Source organism: Eumetopias jubatus, unplaced genomic scaffold, assembly GCF_037043125.1.
Source record: "Eumetopias jubatus isolate StellerSeaLion01/CBP00866 unplaced genomic scaffold, mEumJub1_p1.0 scaffold_10, whole genome shotgun sequence".
Classification (NCBI taxonomy): domain Eukaryota; kingdom Metazoa; phylum Chordata; class Mammalia; order Carnivora; family Otariidae; genus Eumetopias; species Eumetopias jubatus.
The window spans coordinates 94,692,720-94,712,917 of record NW_028274816.1 but is presented as its reverse complement, the minus strand read 5'-3'; the positions used below and the strand labels follow the sequence as shown (position 1 = coordinate 94,712,917).

Here is a 20,198-nt window from a genome sequence, read left to right as displayed (position 1 = left end):
GTCTCATTTTTCTGGTGCTCCCCACGTACATCAGCGCTTCAAACTTGGTCTTTTCTCCCGGTCATCTGTCGGTTTCAGTTTAATTTGCAGGCCCCACTGACGGGGCCTAAATGGGCTGAGGGAAAGCTTTTCCTCCCTGACACCACACACAAGATGCACAGATGGATTCACAAATGCTAGAACCAGTCAGCCTGGACCCTACTCTGATCAGAAGGCAAGGGCCATGTCTTACTTATGAAGGGATTCTCTCCAATACCAGAACAATTTGTTAGACATTGTAAGGTTCAATAAATACCCATTTAATGAATTTCAATTATGGAGCATCCTTGCCAGCATAGCAACACCAAGACCTGTGCATGCAGGGCATGATTAATGCAAAGTGGCTTCAGCTTGTGAGTATCAAAGTAATGGATTTGGTTTTCTTTTATGATTATAGAAATCTGTCTTATTATTTTATAGTATGTCACATACACATCTTTTTCTTCTTCTCTTACTATAAAGCCATAATCTCCCTGGTTCTAAGATATGAGCCATACTCTTCCAAATATTCCAAGAGCCTTTTAAATTATAAAATGATGGACCTGGTTCAGACTTGTGCAAAGGAAATCGAAGATACTTTTCTCCTGGGCTTCATTGGTCATTCATTTATGTCTGCTGGAGGTAAGTCAGGATAATGTCCTCAACTTCCTTTGAGCATAGAAAATTAGGGTTGAAAAGGATCTGAAAGGATTCCTACTTTAACCAGCCATTTGATGTTTGAATCTGCTCAAGGACAGCCTGATAAGTGGGTGCTCCGCTCATGTAATTGACTGTAAGGCACCTCAGTGTGTTTGCACATGGCTCACATACTTAACATTTCTTCCTTCAACTGAACCTAGCCCTTCCTCCTGGCATTCTCTCTCTTGGTCTTGGTCCAACCGGTCCTTTTGAGGTCTTATAGAATACACAGGTCTAATTCTTTTCCCACCTGCCCACACCATTACACATTCTGGGTCCAGCTTTTCTAGGTTAAATGTCCTTGGTTTCTTCGGTCATTCTTCATATCACTTGGTGGCTTTCAAATCTTAAAATCCATAGTAACAATTTTAGAAGAATTGATTAAGTAGAAGGGACTTGCCCTACCAGATTATCAGGGCTCTTTATAAAGCTATAATAATTAGGAATTTAGAACTATATTCTCAAATTTTTTTTTAATTTTTATTTTATTTTTTTTTAAAGATTTTATTTATTTATTTATTTGAGAGAGAGAATGAGAGAGAGAGAGCATATGAGAGGAGGGAGGGTCAGAGGGAGAAGCCGACTCCCTGCTGAGCAGGGAGCCCGATGCGGGACTCGATCCCGGGACTCCAGGATCATGACCTGAGCCGAAGGCAGTCGCTTAACCAACTGAGCCACCCAGGCACCCCAAATTTTTATTTTTTTAAAGATTTTATTTATTTATTCGAGAGACAGCGAGAGAGCACAAGCAGGGGGAGCAGGAGAGAGAGAGAGAGAGAGAGAGAGAAGCAGGCTCCCTGCTGAGCAGGGAGCCTGACATGGGGTGTGATCCCAGGACCCTGGGATCATGACCTGAGCCGAAGGCAGACGCTTAACCAACTGAGCCACCCAGGCGCCCCTCAATTTCTTTGTTTCTTATTACCTCTAGCTCCTCCCCTCTTTCTTGGGTTCAATTTCCTTTTACTTCAAGTACAACCTTCAGTAGTTCTTTCAACATGTGCCTCTGAGTGGTAAGCTCTCTCAGTACCCGATTGTCAACAATGATTTTTGTGCATGATTCTCAGCTCCCCCTCCCCTTTCGGAGGGGCCCAAAGCCACATTTCCTGTCCCTTTACGGGCATGACATTCCCCTACATGTCAGTTCTGACATATCCCAGCTTCCTGAGCATTAGTTCATCTGCTTTCCATTCTGGTTTGTGTTTCCTCTTTATTTCTCGTACCTAAGGATTTCCCTTTCTTTGTTTTGAGCTCAGCTTTATATTGTTATATTTCATCCTGTGTTTGTCATAGGAGGTGGGGGGGAGGGTCCACATTAATCTTTTTAGTTTCTATTACTGGAAGTCCAGATATTCTATTCATAACAAGTTTCCCTCTTACTAATGTTTATTATTCTCCTTTAAAATAAACATCATATATTTTGATAGAGAAAACAGACATGACAGAGACAGCTGGACACTTCTTGCTCCGTTTCAGGAAAAGATATAAAGTTTTCTAAAAAAAATTTTTTTTTTTAATTTGGTACATAGGGAACATTCCCTAAGTAATAATTTGGGAAAAGGCAATCATCTGCCAAGAAATGGAATTTCCCATTGGTCTCTCTCTATTTTCTTACATCACCCTCACTTCTGTTTGCTCTACGGAGGTGATTCCTACTCCATATTTGATTTTCACCCTCCACGCTAAGAATGCCAAAGCAGCATCTTGAGAAACTGGTCTCTGCAAGGAAGTCATCCTCAGGCCAGTCCCAGAGCTCAGCTACTCTTGCAAATCAGCAGCTGGCTGGAGGCTGAACTGGTTCCAAATCCTGGGAATTCACAGCTCCTAATAGATAAATAAGATCAATCTCATTTGCATTTCATCGTGACTCAGGAATTCCCTGATACTGCATCCCTGAGTAGATTAAAACAAGTCAGTTTAATCAGCCCAAGGCCTTCGCTGTCAGGATATCGACCTGAGAGATTTCCATACACCCTAGTGACAGGGCCCAAATGCTCCCATCAAGAAGGAATAGTCCATGTCAGCCTGCTGGAGGGTGGAGGCTGTGTGAGCATGGCAGAATCCCAATACAGCTCCTCTCAGAAATGTCTCATGGTCAAGGCACAGAGAATGGATAAATATTCACGAGTATCAGCAAATAAATGGAGGCACTGTCCAATTATTATGTTGGAAATGCATTCTGAATCATCACATATGGGCCAAGAGAAGAAGCCATAGGTGAGGGTAAGGAGTCTTCATAGAAATGATAGCAAAGACCGAACCAGTCACACACTGGTTCACTGGAGCAGACAGTTCATTTCAATAAAATGTATGTCATGTGACTCTACAAATGTCCTGACCTGGAAGAGAAGAATGGAAGAAGATGGGCTGGAAGTGGACAGAGGGTGGGGAGAAGATCAGACAAGCTCCAATAATCAACTCTGCCATTAATGGTGAGAAAACAGCAGGAGAGTAAAGGGTATACTTTGCAGAGCATAAAGGGCAGTTCTGATGAGTGGTGTTGGTCTACAATCCTTGTTTCCTTACCCTTCCAAAGGAGCAATGACAACCCCTACCTTGGGAAGGCTGGGTCCCCTTGAGAAATGGAAACCACCTCAGCACTGCCTATCACTTTTGGTCACAGGTGGCCCTTCACTGTGTCAGTTCCCTCTGTGAACACCTGAGTGGTCACTCGGCAGTCAGTGGAACGCTTACCAAGTCAAGGCCCCAGTGGCACACCGCCATCTTTGGCACTTTGCTACAACACACAGGCAAAGCCATCTCTTTCCCACTGCGGACACTGAACCGGGGCGGGGCGGGGGGGGGGGGGGAGACAGACAAAGTCCTGTGTTCCTTAAGACCAGATTTCATCTTAACATGTCATCCAAGGGGTAGGAAAGGTCCTCCTACTGAAAATGCAATTGAGGACAATTTTGCGGAAGGCGGGGGATTCCGGTTTCGGAAGCAACCAGATTGGTGGATGGAGACGGGCAGATGTAATGACTTTCCAAGTCACCTTTTTATGCCAGACACGGTCTCCACCGCAGCAGTAGGGTGGGCTGGAAGGCTCCTGTGTGGTGGGAGAGCCCAAAGGCCGACGGCCAGCTGCCGTGACTCACCTGTTGAGATACACCCGCTTCTCGGTGAACTGCCCGTTGCCATGGTGAGGATCCTCAAAGGGTTCATTCTGGACGACCTCCACCCCTTCTCCTCGGTCGCTCTGTTCATGGCTGTGCTTGCTGATCATGTACAGCTGTCCGATTTTGTACTACAAAACAGACAGTGACAGAGAGGTCAGCCCCACAGCTTGCCTTCAAAAACACCCCCCCCCCTTCAATGGTGCAGCAAGCAATGACAGTCAGCACTTTCTGCCAGGAAAAGAAGGCAGACACATGGGCCTGGTGTTATTTTTCCTCCGGAGCGAGGAGGAGAACCAGTTGTGAGTCGAGTGTAGATACGGCATGTTCCCGTGAACAGTCTGCATCGTCGGGGTGATGCTTGCCGGGGTGGCTGGCAGACTCAGGGCTGGCAGCCCCCCAACCCATGGGCAGCACCAGGAAGGCTGGAGCAGTGGAGGCCCCCATCCCATTCTGGCCCTACGGGGTTAAATGGCGCTAAAGTCCTATTTTGTCTGGCAACAAACAGGCCAGGATGTGTTATTTCTATCCCTTTTCTGCCTCATTAACTGCACACTGCCGGGCACAAGGGGTCACCTATATCTTCCGTCACCTCTCTCCAACTCTCCAAGTCTCCTGAAGTTCTCTGTCCCCTAGAATAGCAGTTCTCAAGGGTGGCTGGACATTAGAATCACCTGGAAGCTTTAACGAACTCCAGCTGACCAGGTCCCACCATGAATGGAACGTGTATTCTCCAGCCTGACTCCACAATGACGAAAGCCTACAGTGTCTTTAACTCCTTTCTGCCCAATTCCACCCACAGTGTAGAGCCTTCCAGCCCGAGGTCCCAGAAGCCACATGCACTTACAGGAAAATAATATGGAGCAACAGACAATGTGAACAGTCTCTGCCCTGTCTGCATTTTTGAGCTGTTCTACTCTCCCTCCTGCCTCTCTTGAGAACCCCATAGGCATGTCTTCCCCCAGTGAACTTTCAGAGTGGCAAAACTAATTTGATGGAGAAAATAAAGAGGCAGAGAGAGAGGAAGGAGGGAGTAAATTGACTTTTGCAAGAGGGAGGTCTGCTCAGAGCCAGGAGGCAAAACGATGCCCCCCTGCTGTTGTCCTTCCGTCAGATTTGGTGTGAAGGAACACACACACTGTGTCACATCATCAAGGACCCTGGGAAGGGGAAAAGGGGCCTGAGTCTGCAACAAAATAATGATGGGTTGTTCTGAATTGTTCCCCAAAGAGCTCAGGCCAGCAGGGATATAGGTCTCCTGTCTGTGCACGAGAGAAAAATAGATTTTATGATATTTTATTTTTGAGAGCGAGAGAGAGAGAGAACGTGAGAAACAAATTTTAAATTAAGGGGGCAGGTGAAATGGACAAGTCAACAATGTAGTCAGTTCTAAGACTGAGAGGACACACACCTCCAAAGGTCCATCTTAAATTGTGAGGCAGGTGCAGAGAGGGGAGTGTGAAGGAAATCCAAAAGCCTCTGTCTGGTCTGAGGGCAGCCCTAGGACCCAGGCCCAGTAACCATGACATAACCAACATAACCAGCAGCAGCAGGCTCGAGTCTTCTCAACGGGCAGTGCTACCTGTCCCACACCCCTCCCCAGAACGATCTGCACCTAAAGTGCTTCTAACGTGAGTGTGTACGTGTGTGCACATGCATGCGTGTGCTGCACACACTCTGGGGAAGAGGGAGTGCTGAGGATAAGAGCAGGAAATGGAGAGGGAGAAATCAAAGATGAAATCTATCTTTGAATTTATTTTCAATCAGAAGCTTGACCCGCTTCCCCTTAGTAAGTCTGGCTCCTACTTTTGCTCCTAAAGACTACCTAGGACTCTTTCAAGAAGGAAGACGGTGGGGCGCCTGGGTGGCTCAGTCGGTTAAGCATCCGACTCTTGGTTTTGGCTCAGGTCATGATCCCGGGGTCCTGAGATCGAGCCCCACATCGGGCTCTGCGCTGAGCACGGAGCCTGCTTGAGATTCTCTCTCCCCCTCTGCCCCTCCCTCCCTCCATTCATACTCTCTCTCTCTCTCTCAAAAAAAAAAAAATGAATTTTAAGAAGAAGGAAGACAGTAAAAAAAAGTTTACAGATCAGGGATTTCTTGAGATACACCTGTGAGATCACACTCCAACTTATGCAGATGGACACAGGAGCCTCTAAGAGGAAGGATGCTCGGCCGCCTGCACTGGCAGTTGCTTTGTACTTGGTGTTCCAAAAACAAGTGTTTGCCTTCAATGGAATACTATTTAGCCATAAAAAGGAATGAAGTTCCCATACTGATACTGCTTAGTGGATGTTATGGGTTGAACTGTGTTTCCCCAAAATCCTATGTTGAAGTCCCAGTATCTCAAAGGGTGACCTTGTTTGGAGACGGAGTCTTTACAAAGGTCATCAAGTTAAAATGAAGTCATTAGGGTGGGCACTAATCAACAGGACTGGTGTCCTTACCCACAAAGGCAAGCTGAACACAGAGATGCAGATGGAAGGAAGACAGCATGGTGTGGCACAGGGAGCTGAGTAAGCCAAGGACTGATGGACTAGCTCCTTCCCTTACAGCCTTCAGAGGGAACCAACTTTGCCTGCTGACCCCCTGATCCTGGCCTTCCGGCATCCACAACCATGAGGCTATCAAATTCCGGTTGTTCAATCACCCAGCCTGTGGTGCGTTGCTTTGGCGGTCCCAGCCAACAGATACAACGGGCACGGGGCTTCCTTTGGAGGTGATGAAAGGGTTCTGGTTCTGGATAGAGGTGCCGGTTTGCACAACACTGGGAACATACCAAGTGCCACTGACCTGACCTTAACAAGATGAATTTTATGGGCTGTGATATTTGCCTCAATTTTTTCTTTTAAAGTGTTGACTCTACTTCTGACGCAGATACCCCTAAAACCAAAATCCCATCAAGGGCTTTACTGGATGGGGGTGGGGGGTGTTGGCAGAAGGGATAGGTCTACCACCGGACCGTCTTTAGCAGCTGCAGCCTACTCATGTATGAAGGATGTATGGCATCAAGGACAATGCATGACCCAGAAGGGCCATTAGCCAGATGCAAGTCAGCCCTGGGCTTCAAGTGCTTCCTGCTCTGTGGAAAAGGGAACGGGCCGAGGCAGCCGGCAGCTGATTCACCAGTGGCCGCTCAGCTTCATTGATCATTCCAGAGGCTTCTGAATGAGCCAGTGTGCGGCGGACGCCTGCCTCAGCTCACCGGGGTAACGTCAGTCCGGGGGCGGCCGCTGGACGCTGGATGCGGTAACGTAGGTGGCACGACTGGGGGTGGCGGGACAACCAAGGCCAGACTCGGGGATGGTCAAGGGCTCGGCAGCTGTCACTTCTTTCCCTCCCAAGCACGTCAGGCCTGCTCTGCTGGTTCTGGCCATCTGAGGGGGGCCATCCAGAAGCAGAGGTTTTGTTCTTGTTTTTAAACCGCAAATTAACTCGCAGACACATGCAGTAAGCAGTTTCTCAGGGACAGGGTAGAGGGCAGGACAGAGATAGTCATTGAACCATCTATCTCAAAATCACCAGGGATACTCCTCAAAATGTTGGATCCCAGGCCATCCAGACCCTGGGGGAGAGGGAAGCTGGGGACCTGGCTGGAACGCACACTAAATGCTGAGAGCCACCAGGGCCGAGGCGGCAAAGACATTCATCAGCACCTGCTCGGCACCGCATGGTGCCCAAGCCAAAATGTTCCACCTTTGGGGGGCCTGGCTTTTCTTTCCTCTTCAATACTCATTTTTTTTTCAAAGCTCTGTCCCTAGTGTAGTGAAAATACCACATTCCTCATCACTGTCTCCAAACAAACTTGTATGGCAAAGGAAGGCTGACAAATGCAAAGGTTCTGAAGGGCTCTTCAGACTCTGAAGCCAGAGGGGCGCCTGGGTGGCTCAGTCGGTTAAGCATCTGCCTTCGGCTCGGGTCATGGTCTCCGGGTCCTGGGATGGAGCCCCCGAGTTGGGCTCCCCGCTCAGCAGGGAGTCTGCTTCTCCCTCTGCCGCTCGCCCTACTTGTGCTCCCTCTCTCTCTCTCTCAAATAAATAAAATCTTAAAAAAACAAGAAAGACTTTGAAGCCAAAGAACGAATAACAGATCTGATGACTTCACGCTCACAATGACCTCCAAATGAGGAGACTGAGTCTCAGATAGGGGCGACTTTCTCCAGGTCATGTGGTAGAGCTGGGATTTGAACACCACGGGGTCTGTACTGTTTCTTCGCTACCCAATTTCCGCCCTTATTTCTCTGACAAGTGAACCGCTTTCACAAATCTAGGCCTCACTACAATTTTGAAAAAGGGGAGAGTTGGGAGCCACTGCCTCTGAACTTTGCTATTTCAGAAGCCGAACGACTGAAGTCTGAGATCATGTGAACGATCAAAGTTGTTTAAACTGTGCCCACATATGGAAGAGTGGAGCAATTATGCTCTAACTTTGTAAAATCGATTGTTATAATTCCAGAGTTTGGGTAATCATCATTACAGGCAATCACGATTAGAGACAGCTCCACGCTGCAGGGCTGAGCCTCTGTGTGAGCCGTCATCAGAACAGCTACCCCAAATAATTATCTCCATAGTCAAAAAACATCATGGGGCTTCAGATCTTTCCCACTTGCACACAGTGCTGCATGTTTGATAGAGCTGCAAAATTGGAGGGAAGGCACGGTTGCATAAATGTGCCTGGGGAAGCCGAGCATTTTTATCAGTTGGTACAACTGCAAACTCTATGACTGGGCACAATCCAGCTACTCAACACCGTTCAGCCTTGGGGTGTCTGTGTGGCTCAGTCGGTTAAGCATCCGACTCTTCATTCCAGCTCAGGTTGTGATCTCAGAGTCGTGAGATCCAAGCTCCGCGTTGGGCTCTGCGCTCAGCGGGGAGTCTGCTTAAATTCTCTTTCCATCTGGCCCTCCAACCCCCACTCTCTCTTAAATAAATCTTTTAAAAAATACAGTTCAACCTCAACCCTTGATTTCAGAAAAGGTGACCCTAAGACAGAACTCCTGAGTATATGGTTTATTAATCGAGCACCACCCAAAACTGAAACATCATCCCTGCCACAAGTATTGGACCCAAAGTGTTAGGCTCAACAGAACCCCAAACTATGAATGATTTTCACTTAATTGCCCCATCCCAAGTGCTGAGCTTCAGAGATCTCTGTGAGGCCAGGCTCTCATATTTCCCCACCCTAAAGAACCAAGGTGGGGGGAGGTCATCTTCCTTCCAATCAACCCCTGTGTCCTCCCTTCCTGTCCCCTTTCTCTGCCTTCATTGGTCCCAATACCATTTCTAAACATCAGGATGTCAAACATGGAGGCAATGCTTTCTAATAAACATGACCGACTCTGGATGGAGTTATTTCCAAAGACAGGACTCAGGACATCCAAAGCCCCAGCCCCGGAATCAAAATGTACATCTACTTTTGCTCTTACCATCAAAATGGATGGATGCCTCACAACTTAATAACCACGGAGAGACATCTGTCCCTCTGCCTTAACACAATATCATGTATTTTTCCATCTGTGAAATGGGCGTGATTCCTGCCTGTTTCTCTATGGCTGTGTGGACAGAGGAACAAGCAGAAGGTGATACAATTTGGCAGTCTTTGAAGTTTGCCACATTATTCACACCACTATTCATGCTTTGGTCAAAACTCTTCCAGCTTTCTTCACTCTCAATACATGGGCCTCAAAGCCCATGGAAGCAATTGCCTCATGATGTTCAAAATGCCCACTGAAAAGGGAGTCTACAATGTTTTATCTTCAGGTGCATTGCAGTCTTCACGCCCAGTGGTGCCAAAATTGTAATTACACAGAGGGAAGGAGATACAACAAGTCTAGCTTTTAACAACCTCCTCTCAGAAAGCAAGGGGCTAGAGCTATTTTCTGTAACCCAGGGCACAGCTAAGGCACCGGGAGGATAAATGTTCCAGTCCAGTGGTTGGCAAACTATGTGGGTTGATGTTTGTCTTTTATTTTTATTTTATTTACTTATTTATTTTGGGGTGCTTGTTTTTTACATAAAGTTTTCATGGAACACAGCTCTGCCCATTTATTCTGTGGCTACTTTCACCATATAGCAGCAGAGTTGAGACTGTATGACCTGCAGAGCTAAAAATGTTTACTAGCTGACCCTTTATAGAAAAAGTTTGCTGCCTCCTGTTTTAGTTACTCCAGTCTGGGCCAGCCTTAGCTGCTCACCGAGGCCCGTGCTGTCTGGCATGGTAGCCGCGTGGCTAGTGGCATTTGAAACGCAGCCTGTGCTACGGAGGGGCTGCATTTTAAATTTTCTTTCGTTTCAATTCATTTAAATTTTAAAACTGACACTTGATTCGGCTATTAGAAAACTGTTACATAGGGTGGAAACATCTTGGGTATGTGACTCTACCTTTTCAGCTGGAAATTTTTATGAACTTTAAATTCAGATCAGATGCCTCCAATGAAAATTTAGGATCTGACTTGGGATTGCTGTACGTGTAAAATGCACACTGGATTTTGAAGGCTTAGTAACAACAACAGCAACACATGTTTTTACACATAATCTGTATGTTGATTACATATTGAAATGATAGTATTTTGGATATACCAGGTAACTGAAATCTGTTCTTAAAATGAACCTCACCTGAGGGGCACCTCGGTGGCTCAGTCAGTTAAATGTCTGCCTTTGGCTCAGGTCATCATCTCAGGGTGTTGGGATCGGGCCCTGCTTCTGGCTCCCTGCTCAGAGGGGGGGTCTGCTTGGCAGGGAGTCTGCTTCTCTCTCTGCCCCTGCCCCTGCTTATGCTCTCTCTCTCTCAAATGCATAAATAAAATCTTTAAAAAAAAATTAACTTCACCTGTTTCTTCTTACTTAAATGCAGCTACTAGAAAATTTTGAATTACTCATGTGGCTTGCATTTGTGCCTCCCATATTTCTGCAGGACGGTGCTGGTCTAGACCCTAGTCTAGATCAGTGGGGACTGAGAGTCAGGCCATGAGGCCACACCAAGACTTCGGAAGCTGGCTGGTCAGGCAAGGGTTTCCATGTGTGTCCAAGCTAACAAGGCAGAGCGCTGACAATTAGGAATACATTTGGAGAAGCTTTCCTTTTCTGAGGACTGCCGATTACCCGGGCTCTGGAGAGGTGATAATTGCTCACAGTGTGCTATGGTGGAAAGCACCGGGTTTCCAAATCGAAACCTGGAGCCAAAGTCCTGATGTGGCCTTTGATTAGTTCTGTAACCTTAGATAATTTATTTATCTGAGCCACAGTTTCTGATCATTAAAATGGGACCAACAAAATACCTCACAGGACATGGTGAGAATCAAGTGAGAAATAACTTACAAATTAAAATGCTTTGTCAAATGTAAAATTGTACACAAAGCGCCATAGCCATTGCTCCTTCTGTTGGGCAACGCAGCAGGCTGGGTCTTGAGCTCTGTTTCGCTCATTTCCCTGTTATGCCACCACTCCGGAAGGGACACCCGAACAAGGCATTGCCACACACCCGTGCCACACAAACCCCAAAGAACACTGGACCATCCGGCCAAGATTATCTTTTCCTTCTGTAAAAATGTGAATAGATGGTAGTCAGATTGAATGCTTCCCCAGTGTAAAAAAGCCTGGGAACCTCCACTTACATGAGGTACCTAGAGTAGTCAAGTTCACGGAGATAGAAAGAATGGCATTTGCCGGTGGGGGAGGGGTATGGGCAGTTGTAATGGGATGATTAAAATGTTCTGGAGACAGACAATGGTGATGGTTGCACAACACTAAATGCATTCAATGTCACCAAAATGGTTAAGACGGTCAATTTTATGTGATGTCTATTTCAGCTCAATTATTTTTATGTTTCTATTTAAATTCCAGTAGAGTCAACGTACAGTGTAGTATTAGTTTAAAGGGTACAATATAGTGATTCAACACTTCTACACAACACCCGGTGTGCTCATCACCACATGTGCACTCCTTCATCCTCACCACCTACTTACCCAGCCCCTCACCCTCATCAAAATTCTTAAAAAAGCCTGGGAATGCGTCATTCTTCCGGGAGCATGGTTCACCTGCTTTGTACCTCAAGCTAGCCATCTATCAGTGATTCTATTTTTATCGTTATGGAAAAAAATTTTTTTTTCCATTATGAAAAAAATTTTTTTAAAGTACAGGGACTTTTACATTTGATGGATCTTTGGTTTGGAAGCTAACTTGAAGGTGTTGAGCTGAGCTGACATCCTGATTCCTGCCACACCAGTTAGTTGTCTGGCTTGTGGTGCCCTAAAGTTAAATGTCTTTAATTAATATTAGCATGCTGGACCATTCACAGTGCTACTGCTCCCAAGTAATGTTTTTTTGAGTTTTTTTTTAAGATTTTATTTATTTATTTGAGAGAGTAGACAAGGACAGGGGGGCACAGGCAGAGAAGGAGAAGCAGACTCCCCACTGAGCAAGGAGCCTGATGCGGGGCTCAATCCCGGGAACCTGGGATTATGACCTGAGCCGAAGGCAGTCGCTTAATCAACCACCCAGGAACCCAGTAACGTGATTTTGACTATGACACCTTACAAAGACCCTAAGAGAAGGGAAAGAATGATTAACTGAATAAAAATGCATGCTGTTCCCACCATCCTCTACACGAGTCAACACAAACACCAGCTCCTTACTGAACACGACCGTTATATTTCACGACCTCGTCCCTCCATTTACTAGTCAGCCTGGAGTTCTGCAACGAACACTACAGAAAGACCGATGCCAATTTCTCTGGGGAAGGCAACATGTGTTTTTACTTCCAAGGACTGGATCTGATTTGGGTTCTGCTAACCCCTTAGTCTTTCTGGCTCTCTGATTCAATGTCCAGATTTCCCCATGTAGACAAGGAGGTTTCAAAAAAAAAAGGTGTAAGGTTCTCGGGTGTTTCGTCAGATCTCTCCCTGCCAGGTCAATAAACCACGAAAACCAATATCCGATCCCACAAAGAAAACACAAACCTGCAGCTCATATTTTCAAGCTATCAGTGTATCATCACATATTTATCTTTTCTCCTGGATTTTTATAAGCAGCCCTCTGAGGTGTCTTGTTTACGTAATACCCGTGTCATTATGCCAGGGTGCAGGAATGAAAGAGCTGATAAAAAAAGATTTAAGAAGGAGCTGGGTTATGGATATTTAATTCAAAAAAAAAAATCCCCCTTTTGTGACAAACTCATATAAACAGCATCATCCACCGATGCTTCAGCCGTCCTAAGTTTTGAACTGAACTGAATAGAAACAAACGCTCAGGATAGGCTTCATGCTGGCGTAAGCATAACTGTGCCCCTGGTAGACACAACCCCTCAAATCGTTTCCAGGACACTTGGTGTAATCTACCTGCCCCAGTACAGGAGGGTGACGACATTCTTTACAGTGTAGGAAAAGTAAGAGTGCACATTTGATCTGCTGCTTCCAACACTGGCTCGCCCTTGGCGGGGGGTGCATTCTAGCCCCGAGAATTCATTTGATGGCAATACTGAATAGCCCAACTGATAAGATGCAGCATAGATCAGCTACATTATATAAGCATCAGCTAGAGCAGAAGGCATCATCCCCTCTTGTTTATAAACGAGAAGCTGAACGAATTAGCCGTTATCACGTGCCAGGAAGAACCATTAAGAGAGCAAAGACAGGAAAGGCTAGAACTCAACTCAAGACCACAGGGGTAGTTGGCTTTCACGGCAGAATGCGAGACTTCTCCATACAGTGGGTGTGGGGGGACAGTCTTGGTTCTGGAGAGCCTCATCTGTTCCGGTCTGTGCATTGAACAAGCATTGAGGGTGTGCCAGACCCAGCAGACAATGGAAGCAGAACTATGAACAAGACAGAGCTGGTCTCTGGAGAAGGGGAGGGCTTCCATAGGAGTTCCGCTGTGAAGACATAAGGCTGTGAGCTGCAAGAAGCCTGGGCCTCTGTCAGAGCTATCAAACCATTTGCTGAGAAACATGAAACCCACCACAACTCAAGTAAATGGAGAGGTTTGGTGACAGGTCTGACCTTTAGAAAGCAATCAAGGCACTTGTGTTGACTATAGAACATAACCCATAGCCAATCACAAGACCAAAAAGGGGGGAAAATGGAAATCGAGCTTTCTGGGGAAAAGTATCCTGCACCATCTCCTTGCTGCCCCCTTGTCAGTGCTCCTCTCCTTAACCTTGACCTCATACTAACCAAAGATGTCTTCAGGGGAGAGGTCTTTTTTTTTTTTTTTTTAAAGATTTTATTTATTTATTTGACACACAGAGAGAGCGAGAGAGAGAGAGAGAGAGAGAGGGAGGGAGGGAGAGAGCATAAGCAGGGGGAGCAGCAGTCAGAGGGAGAAGCAGGCTTCCTGCATGAGCAGGGAGCCCGATGTGGGGCTCGATCCCAGGATGCTGGGATCATGACCCGAGCCGAAGGCAGCGGTTTAACCAACTGAGCCACCCAGGTGCCCCAGGGGGAGAGGTCTTTCTACACTGCAGGCAGCAGGGGCTTTCCAGAATTAGGATCCTTCCTGTTTTGTGAAGCCTATTATTGCGCCTATCGATCTTTTAGGAAAATGACCATCAGCATCCAGGGAAGCTGTAGTATTGGCTAAAAGTAGAAACATACTTGCAGGAATAACAGCAATTAGTTTTAGTGCCTCGGAGACCTTTTGAGAACAGAAAGGCAACTGAATGCAAGGAGAAGCACTTGCTGCTTCATATACAATTGAACAATGGGAGTTCTCACTGTTTTGAAAGAGTTATTCAAGCTACCTCATGCCTAGAATAACATTCGAAGGTCACTGAACTCCTTTGCTTGCTTAAGTGCTAGCTGGCTCTGCGAGCTATCCAGCAATGCTGAGAGTTAAGACCACGTTCTATCTGGGGATCTAAGTTTGGAAAGTTCCAGTATCTTTCTTCACCCCACTTTGGAGCGGAGGCCCCAGTTTTCACATGCATACTTGTAAATCCATAGGTAGCAAGCATTTGCAGGGCATGTGGCTGGTGGCAAGGAAGGAAGGCACCATTCTCTTAGAGCAATGGCAGCCTAAGGCTGTTCTGTCCTTGGTAAAAAGCAGCAGATAATTGATTGAGAAAAGCAAATAGTATTCAACTCTTATACTCCTAAGACCGTTAATGAAGATAGGCAAAACAGAGTAAACTGGGTACAATGGCAGGAATTACTATATTAACAAATCTATCTTCTGAGCTCCTCCGACATTCTGGACTTATTCTAATGACCTGGAGAAATATTTTATCAACTGGTACTTTGAAGGCCAAGTGGTGGCCCTCTCTTCCCAGCGTCTACAGTCGGCAGCCCATCCGACTCTGTGTGTGTCCTCCTAAGGGAAAACGGGGGCCTGAGGCAACGCCATGAGGAAATCGAAATGTATCATGTTTTCAAAGGGTTGGGAGAAAAGAGAATGTAGCAGACAAAAGGAGGAACAGAAAGTGTTGCTCTTCAGATGATTTAAAATTTTTTTACTGTGGTAAAATATGCATAAGAAAATTGACCATTTTAACTATTTTTAAATGTACAATTCAGGGATGGTAAGTACATTCCCAATGTTGTTTGACCATGACCACAACCCGTTGCCAAACTTTTCATTATCTCAAAATGAAAATCTATATGCATTAGACAACAACTTCTAATCCCTCCCAACACCCCCACCCCAGCCAATGACCTCTAATCTCTGAATCTATAGATTTGGCTATTGTAGGTACTTACATAAGTGGAATCACATAGTATGTGTGTGTCCTTTTGTGTCTGGCTTACTTCGTTTGGCATAATGTCCTCAAGGTTCATCCTTGTTGTGGCATGTGTCAGAATGCCCTTCCTTTTGAAGGCTAAGTAATATTCCATTGTGTGGATACACCACATTTTGTTGATCCATTCATCTGCAGAGGGATATCTGGTTGGCTTCCACCCTTTGGCTATAACTCTGAATAACTGTTACAAGCACTGGTGTACAAGTAACTCTTTGAGTCACCACTTCCAACTCTTTTGATACCTAGAAGAGGAATTACTCAGTCAACTCTAGGTTCTTTCTTGAATCTCTCACTCCTGTACAGCTCATTTTAGGTGGTGTGTGGGCATTTCAGACTCTTCTTCCAAATAAGTACTGAGACAGCCCTGGGAGAGATGTCAACTGTATGATTTATTTAAACCAGAAATGTCAGTCGGTAGACCTTCTGGTGAAACATGGATGGACTGAGATGGTGGTGATGATTTAGGGTGGTGGAAGGTGTCCTTTGGAAATGCTCCGGTTGCAAATGTAAGATAAACTCAATGCAATAAACTCCTTTAAGTCAAAAAGGCCCCAACACATTCAAACACTTGTGACTCTTTGTAAGCCCGCCACAAAGACTCAGGGAGCCTGGTGGTGGGCATGAAAAGGCACTTCTATTTCTGTGATAGGAACTATATTCAGTATTATTTCGATGGCCCAGCCAGGAATGTAGTAAATTACAGAATCACAAGGAAGAAGGCAGCAAACAGTCCTGAGAATTGACTTAGAACCACATGTGTAGGGCGCCTGGGTGGCTCAGTTGGTTAAGCGACTGCTTTCGGCTCAGGTCATGATCCTGGAGTCTCAGGATCGAGTCCCGCATCAGGCTCCCTGCTCAGCAGGGAGTCTGCTTCTCCCTCTGATCCTTCCCCCTCTCATGTGCTCTCTCTCTCTCTCATTCTCTCTCTCTCTCAAATAAATAAATAAATAAAATCTTTAAAAAAAAAAAAAAAGAACCACACATGTAGTCTTTACATGCAAAGGTTTGGGGTAGAAAAGCCATTCTTGGTAATTTGCATTTTTCATTTATTTCGTGTGAATTAAGTCACTTTTTATTCTATTCTAGGTGACAGCGACTCTTGAAAAAGTAATCCTGGAAATGACTTTAAACTCTGCAGTAGGGATTTTCTCATCCTTTTTTCTTTTTTTTTTTTGGAGTACATAATTTGGTGGTTTTTAGTATATTCCCAAGGTTGCGCAACCATCACCACTATCCAGCTCCAGAACATTCTCATCATCCCCAAAAGAAACTCCAGCCCCATTAGCAGTCACTCCCCACTCTCCTTCCTCCCAGCCCCTATCAACCTACTAATGTATGTTCTGTCTCTATGGATGTGCCTATTCTGGACATTTTATATAGATGGAATCGTTCAATATGTGGCCTTTTGTGCCTGACTTCTTTCATTTAGAATCATGTTTTTAAGATTCATCCATGTTATAGCACGTATCAATAGTTCCTTCTGTTGTTTTTTTTAACCAAAGAATGTTCCATTGTATGGATATACCACATTTTATTCATTCATTCATCAGTTGATGGACATTTGGGTTGTTTCTACTTTTTGGCTCATATGAGTAACGCTTCTATAAGCATATGTGTACAAGTCTTCATGTGGACATATGTTTTCAGTTCTCTTGGATAGATACCTAGGGGCGGAATTGCTAGGCCACATGGTAACTCTGCATTTAACCTTTTGTGGAACCGTCAAACTCTCCACAGCAACTGCACCATTTTACATCCCTACCAACAAGGTGTCATACTTACTTGATAGTTTTCAGTTACCTGTAGAAACAAGAAAGTCAAACAAGGGACTTCAAAAGTCAAGAATAAGCTCTGGGACAAGTGTGGCCTTGTTTGCTTCTGTCACCATATTTTACACTTGGGCACATCCCACAAATACCATGGGCAACCATCCAGCCACACACCATCTTTTCATTACTTTGCAGGGACAACAAAGAGCTACACTTGACACAACAGATGATTTAGAAGCTAAAGTTGCAACATCCAAACATACTAATTATTTAACGGCACAGACCGAATGTGTGTAAGGAGTGAGGAATGGAGCAGCGGGGTGTTTGGTTGTCCAAGAGGGCATGACATGGAAAATAGGGCTTGACCTGTACGTAGATGGCACTTGCTTGGCAAGAATGAAGGGGGGATGTCACAGCCTACAAACAAATCCTAGACATTTTTCTTGCTCACAGCAAAACGTCACTATTTCCCAGGACCCCTGATGATGCACAACAGAAATATTAATAAAAGCTGCCACCCCGTTCTATCTTCTCAAGGCCACCATGGTTCTAAAGTGTTTATACTTCTTTAATCCTCACAACGACCCTTTGAGGTAGGTGTTTTTTTTTTAAGATTTTATTTTTGGGGTACCTGGGTGGCTCAGTCATTAAGCAGCTGCCTTCAGCTCAGGTCACGATCCCAGGGTCCTGGGATCGAGCCCCGCATCGGGCTCCCTGCTCAGCGGGGAGTCTGCTTCTCCCTCTCCCACTCCCCCTGCTTGTGTTCCCTCTCTTGCTGTGTCTCTGTGAAATAAATAAAATCTTTAAAGATTTTTTTTTTAATTTTATTTATTTGACACAGAGAGAGACAGAGAGAGAGGGAACACAAGCAGGGGGAGTAGGAGAGGGAGAAGCAGGCTTCCCCTGAGCAGGGAGCCCGATGCGGGGCTCGATCCCAGGACCCTGGGATCGTGACCTGAGCTGAAGGCAGACACTTAACCGTCTGAGCCACCCAGGCACCCCTCAAATAAATAAAATCTTTAAAAAAAAATAAATAAGATTTTACATTTAAGTAATCTCTACACCCAGTGTGGGGCTCAAACCCACGACCCTGAGGTCAAGAGTCACATGCTCTTCTGACTGAGCCAGCCGGGCGCCCCAAGTTAGGTAAGTATTTTTATCCCTCTTTTACAATTAAGGAAACTGGTGCCCAGACAGGCTGCACAACTTGCCCAGGGTCACCGGGCTAGGAAGCGGGAGAGCTGGGATTTGAACCCAGGCAGTCTGGCTCCAGGATTCACTCTCCCGTCTCTGGCATAATCTCCTCGGCCACGTGCTTGGCATCCAGATAAAAGGCTATTTATTTATAAGGCTGGGCAAAGTACCCAGTGACCTTCCTCACCCTCACATGCTGCTGACAGTTTCATGTTGATGTTAGGAGGAGTTTTTTTTTTAAAAGAGGTGGAAGACAGCAGTGTCAAAGGAGAGAAGGGGTCACAGGGGAAGTTACCAGTAGGGACAAAATTAGAAGCCAGGAGCCCAAGGTTCTCGGCCCTGCTCCTGGAAAGTCTTCCTCCTACAGAAATCGTGACACATAGCAATTAAAGGAAGCATACCCACTCACAGAAGTCCCCGAGATTTTAAAGTAAAAATTAAAATTAATGAGTCCATCTAATTTGGACTCACAAAATGCGCGGGTGGAACAAATCTTGGCAGCTGACAGCTGATGTGACAGTTATGTCATGAAAAGGAGTAGAAGCTCCCTACCTTCGGATCTGAATGTTTCCAAATGTGATTCTAAATCCCAGCCTGAAACAATACGCAGGACAAGAGCTGAATATAGATATTCTGCGGGAGAAAATCCCTTCAGTTTACCCAGTCAACCTGACGTGTAGGAAAATGCCACGAATATCCGCTTCGAGTTCACCCTACTTGAGAGCTCGCCCCATAAAGGCAGCGGGTTCCCTGTCTAGCTCATGCGCTCTTATCAATTGGAAATTAGATTTCCTAATGGCACGGAAGGCAGGAATCCTACATTCGAAGGCTTCGTGAAGGTATTGCAATGATCTGAATCGAAGTGTTCTGTGATACAATGAGGTGATATATACTATAAACTACCCTTTTTGCTCACTCCTCCAGAAGCAATGTACAATCTCAATCCCGCCTGCATATCCCCCTCCCCCAATGATGTGCCTTAGAGGGCCGTCCAGAAGGCAAAGCACAAACTCCTTGAAAAATCACATCTTCCCCAGTTTTCCTTTCTCTTCTCTTGTTCTCTGCCCTCTGCCCGACTCCCAGAGGAAGACATTTCCAGGACTGCTGACAACCCCCCGAGGAGGAAGGCCTTTCTTCCTTCCTCCTCCTGGGCAGATGGTATTTGCATACTGACATATTGTAAATCTAGTCACCCAGGTAACGGGCTCCAGTTAGCAACAGCACAATGAAGGTCAGCCTGATTCCTTCTAAAATTAGAAGTCAGACCAATCTGATTTTTAACTGTTCAAGGTAGGATGCCCAGTTACATGGCAAATTCAATTCCGAAAGTGAATTTTCACTCGGGAGATTCAGCACTAGTTAATAAAGGCAAGTTGGGGCATTTCAAGATGGTAATAACATAGGTTTTGACAGGTTGAACAAAGTTCTAGCCATGTGACTTTGGTGTTTCTGTAAATAATCCTACTAGGCCTCTAGTCTCTGTTAGTTAAGTCATCTTTGGCCTCCTAGCTCCCTTGATCGTCACAGTCAGTTGGTCATTGAGGACTCCTGACTCTGTGCCTGGCATTTCAGTCCTTCCGCAGTTGACCTCCCCGATCCCACCATGGGATCTCTGCACAGTGCAGAGAGACCTGCACAGTCTCTCCCCGCCCCCAGCCAAAGTGAAGGGCGCTCA

General features: G+C 45.8%; 1 protein-coding gene across 1 annotated transcript in view; it reads right to left on the bottom strand.

The window, feature by feature from the left end:
• PITPNC1 (phosphatidylinositol transfer protein cytoplasmic 1) overlaps nt 1-15,767 on the bottom strand; it is a 134,514-nt gene extending 118,747 nt beyond the window's left edge. Inside the window, exons 1-2 of the mRNA XM_088028183.1 lie at nt 15,520-15,767; nt 3,813-3,961 (exon numbers count right to left, since the gene is read on the bottom strand). Coding sequence (XP_087884309.1) covers nt 3,813-3,961; nt 15,520-15,672 — 302 coding nt within the window. The 5' untranslated portion in view covers nt 15,673-15,767. The remainder of the gene's footprint in view (nt 1-3,812; nt 3,962-15,519) is intronic.
• Nucleotides 15,768-20,198: the final 4,431 nt, after the last annotated feature.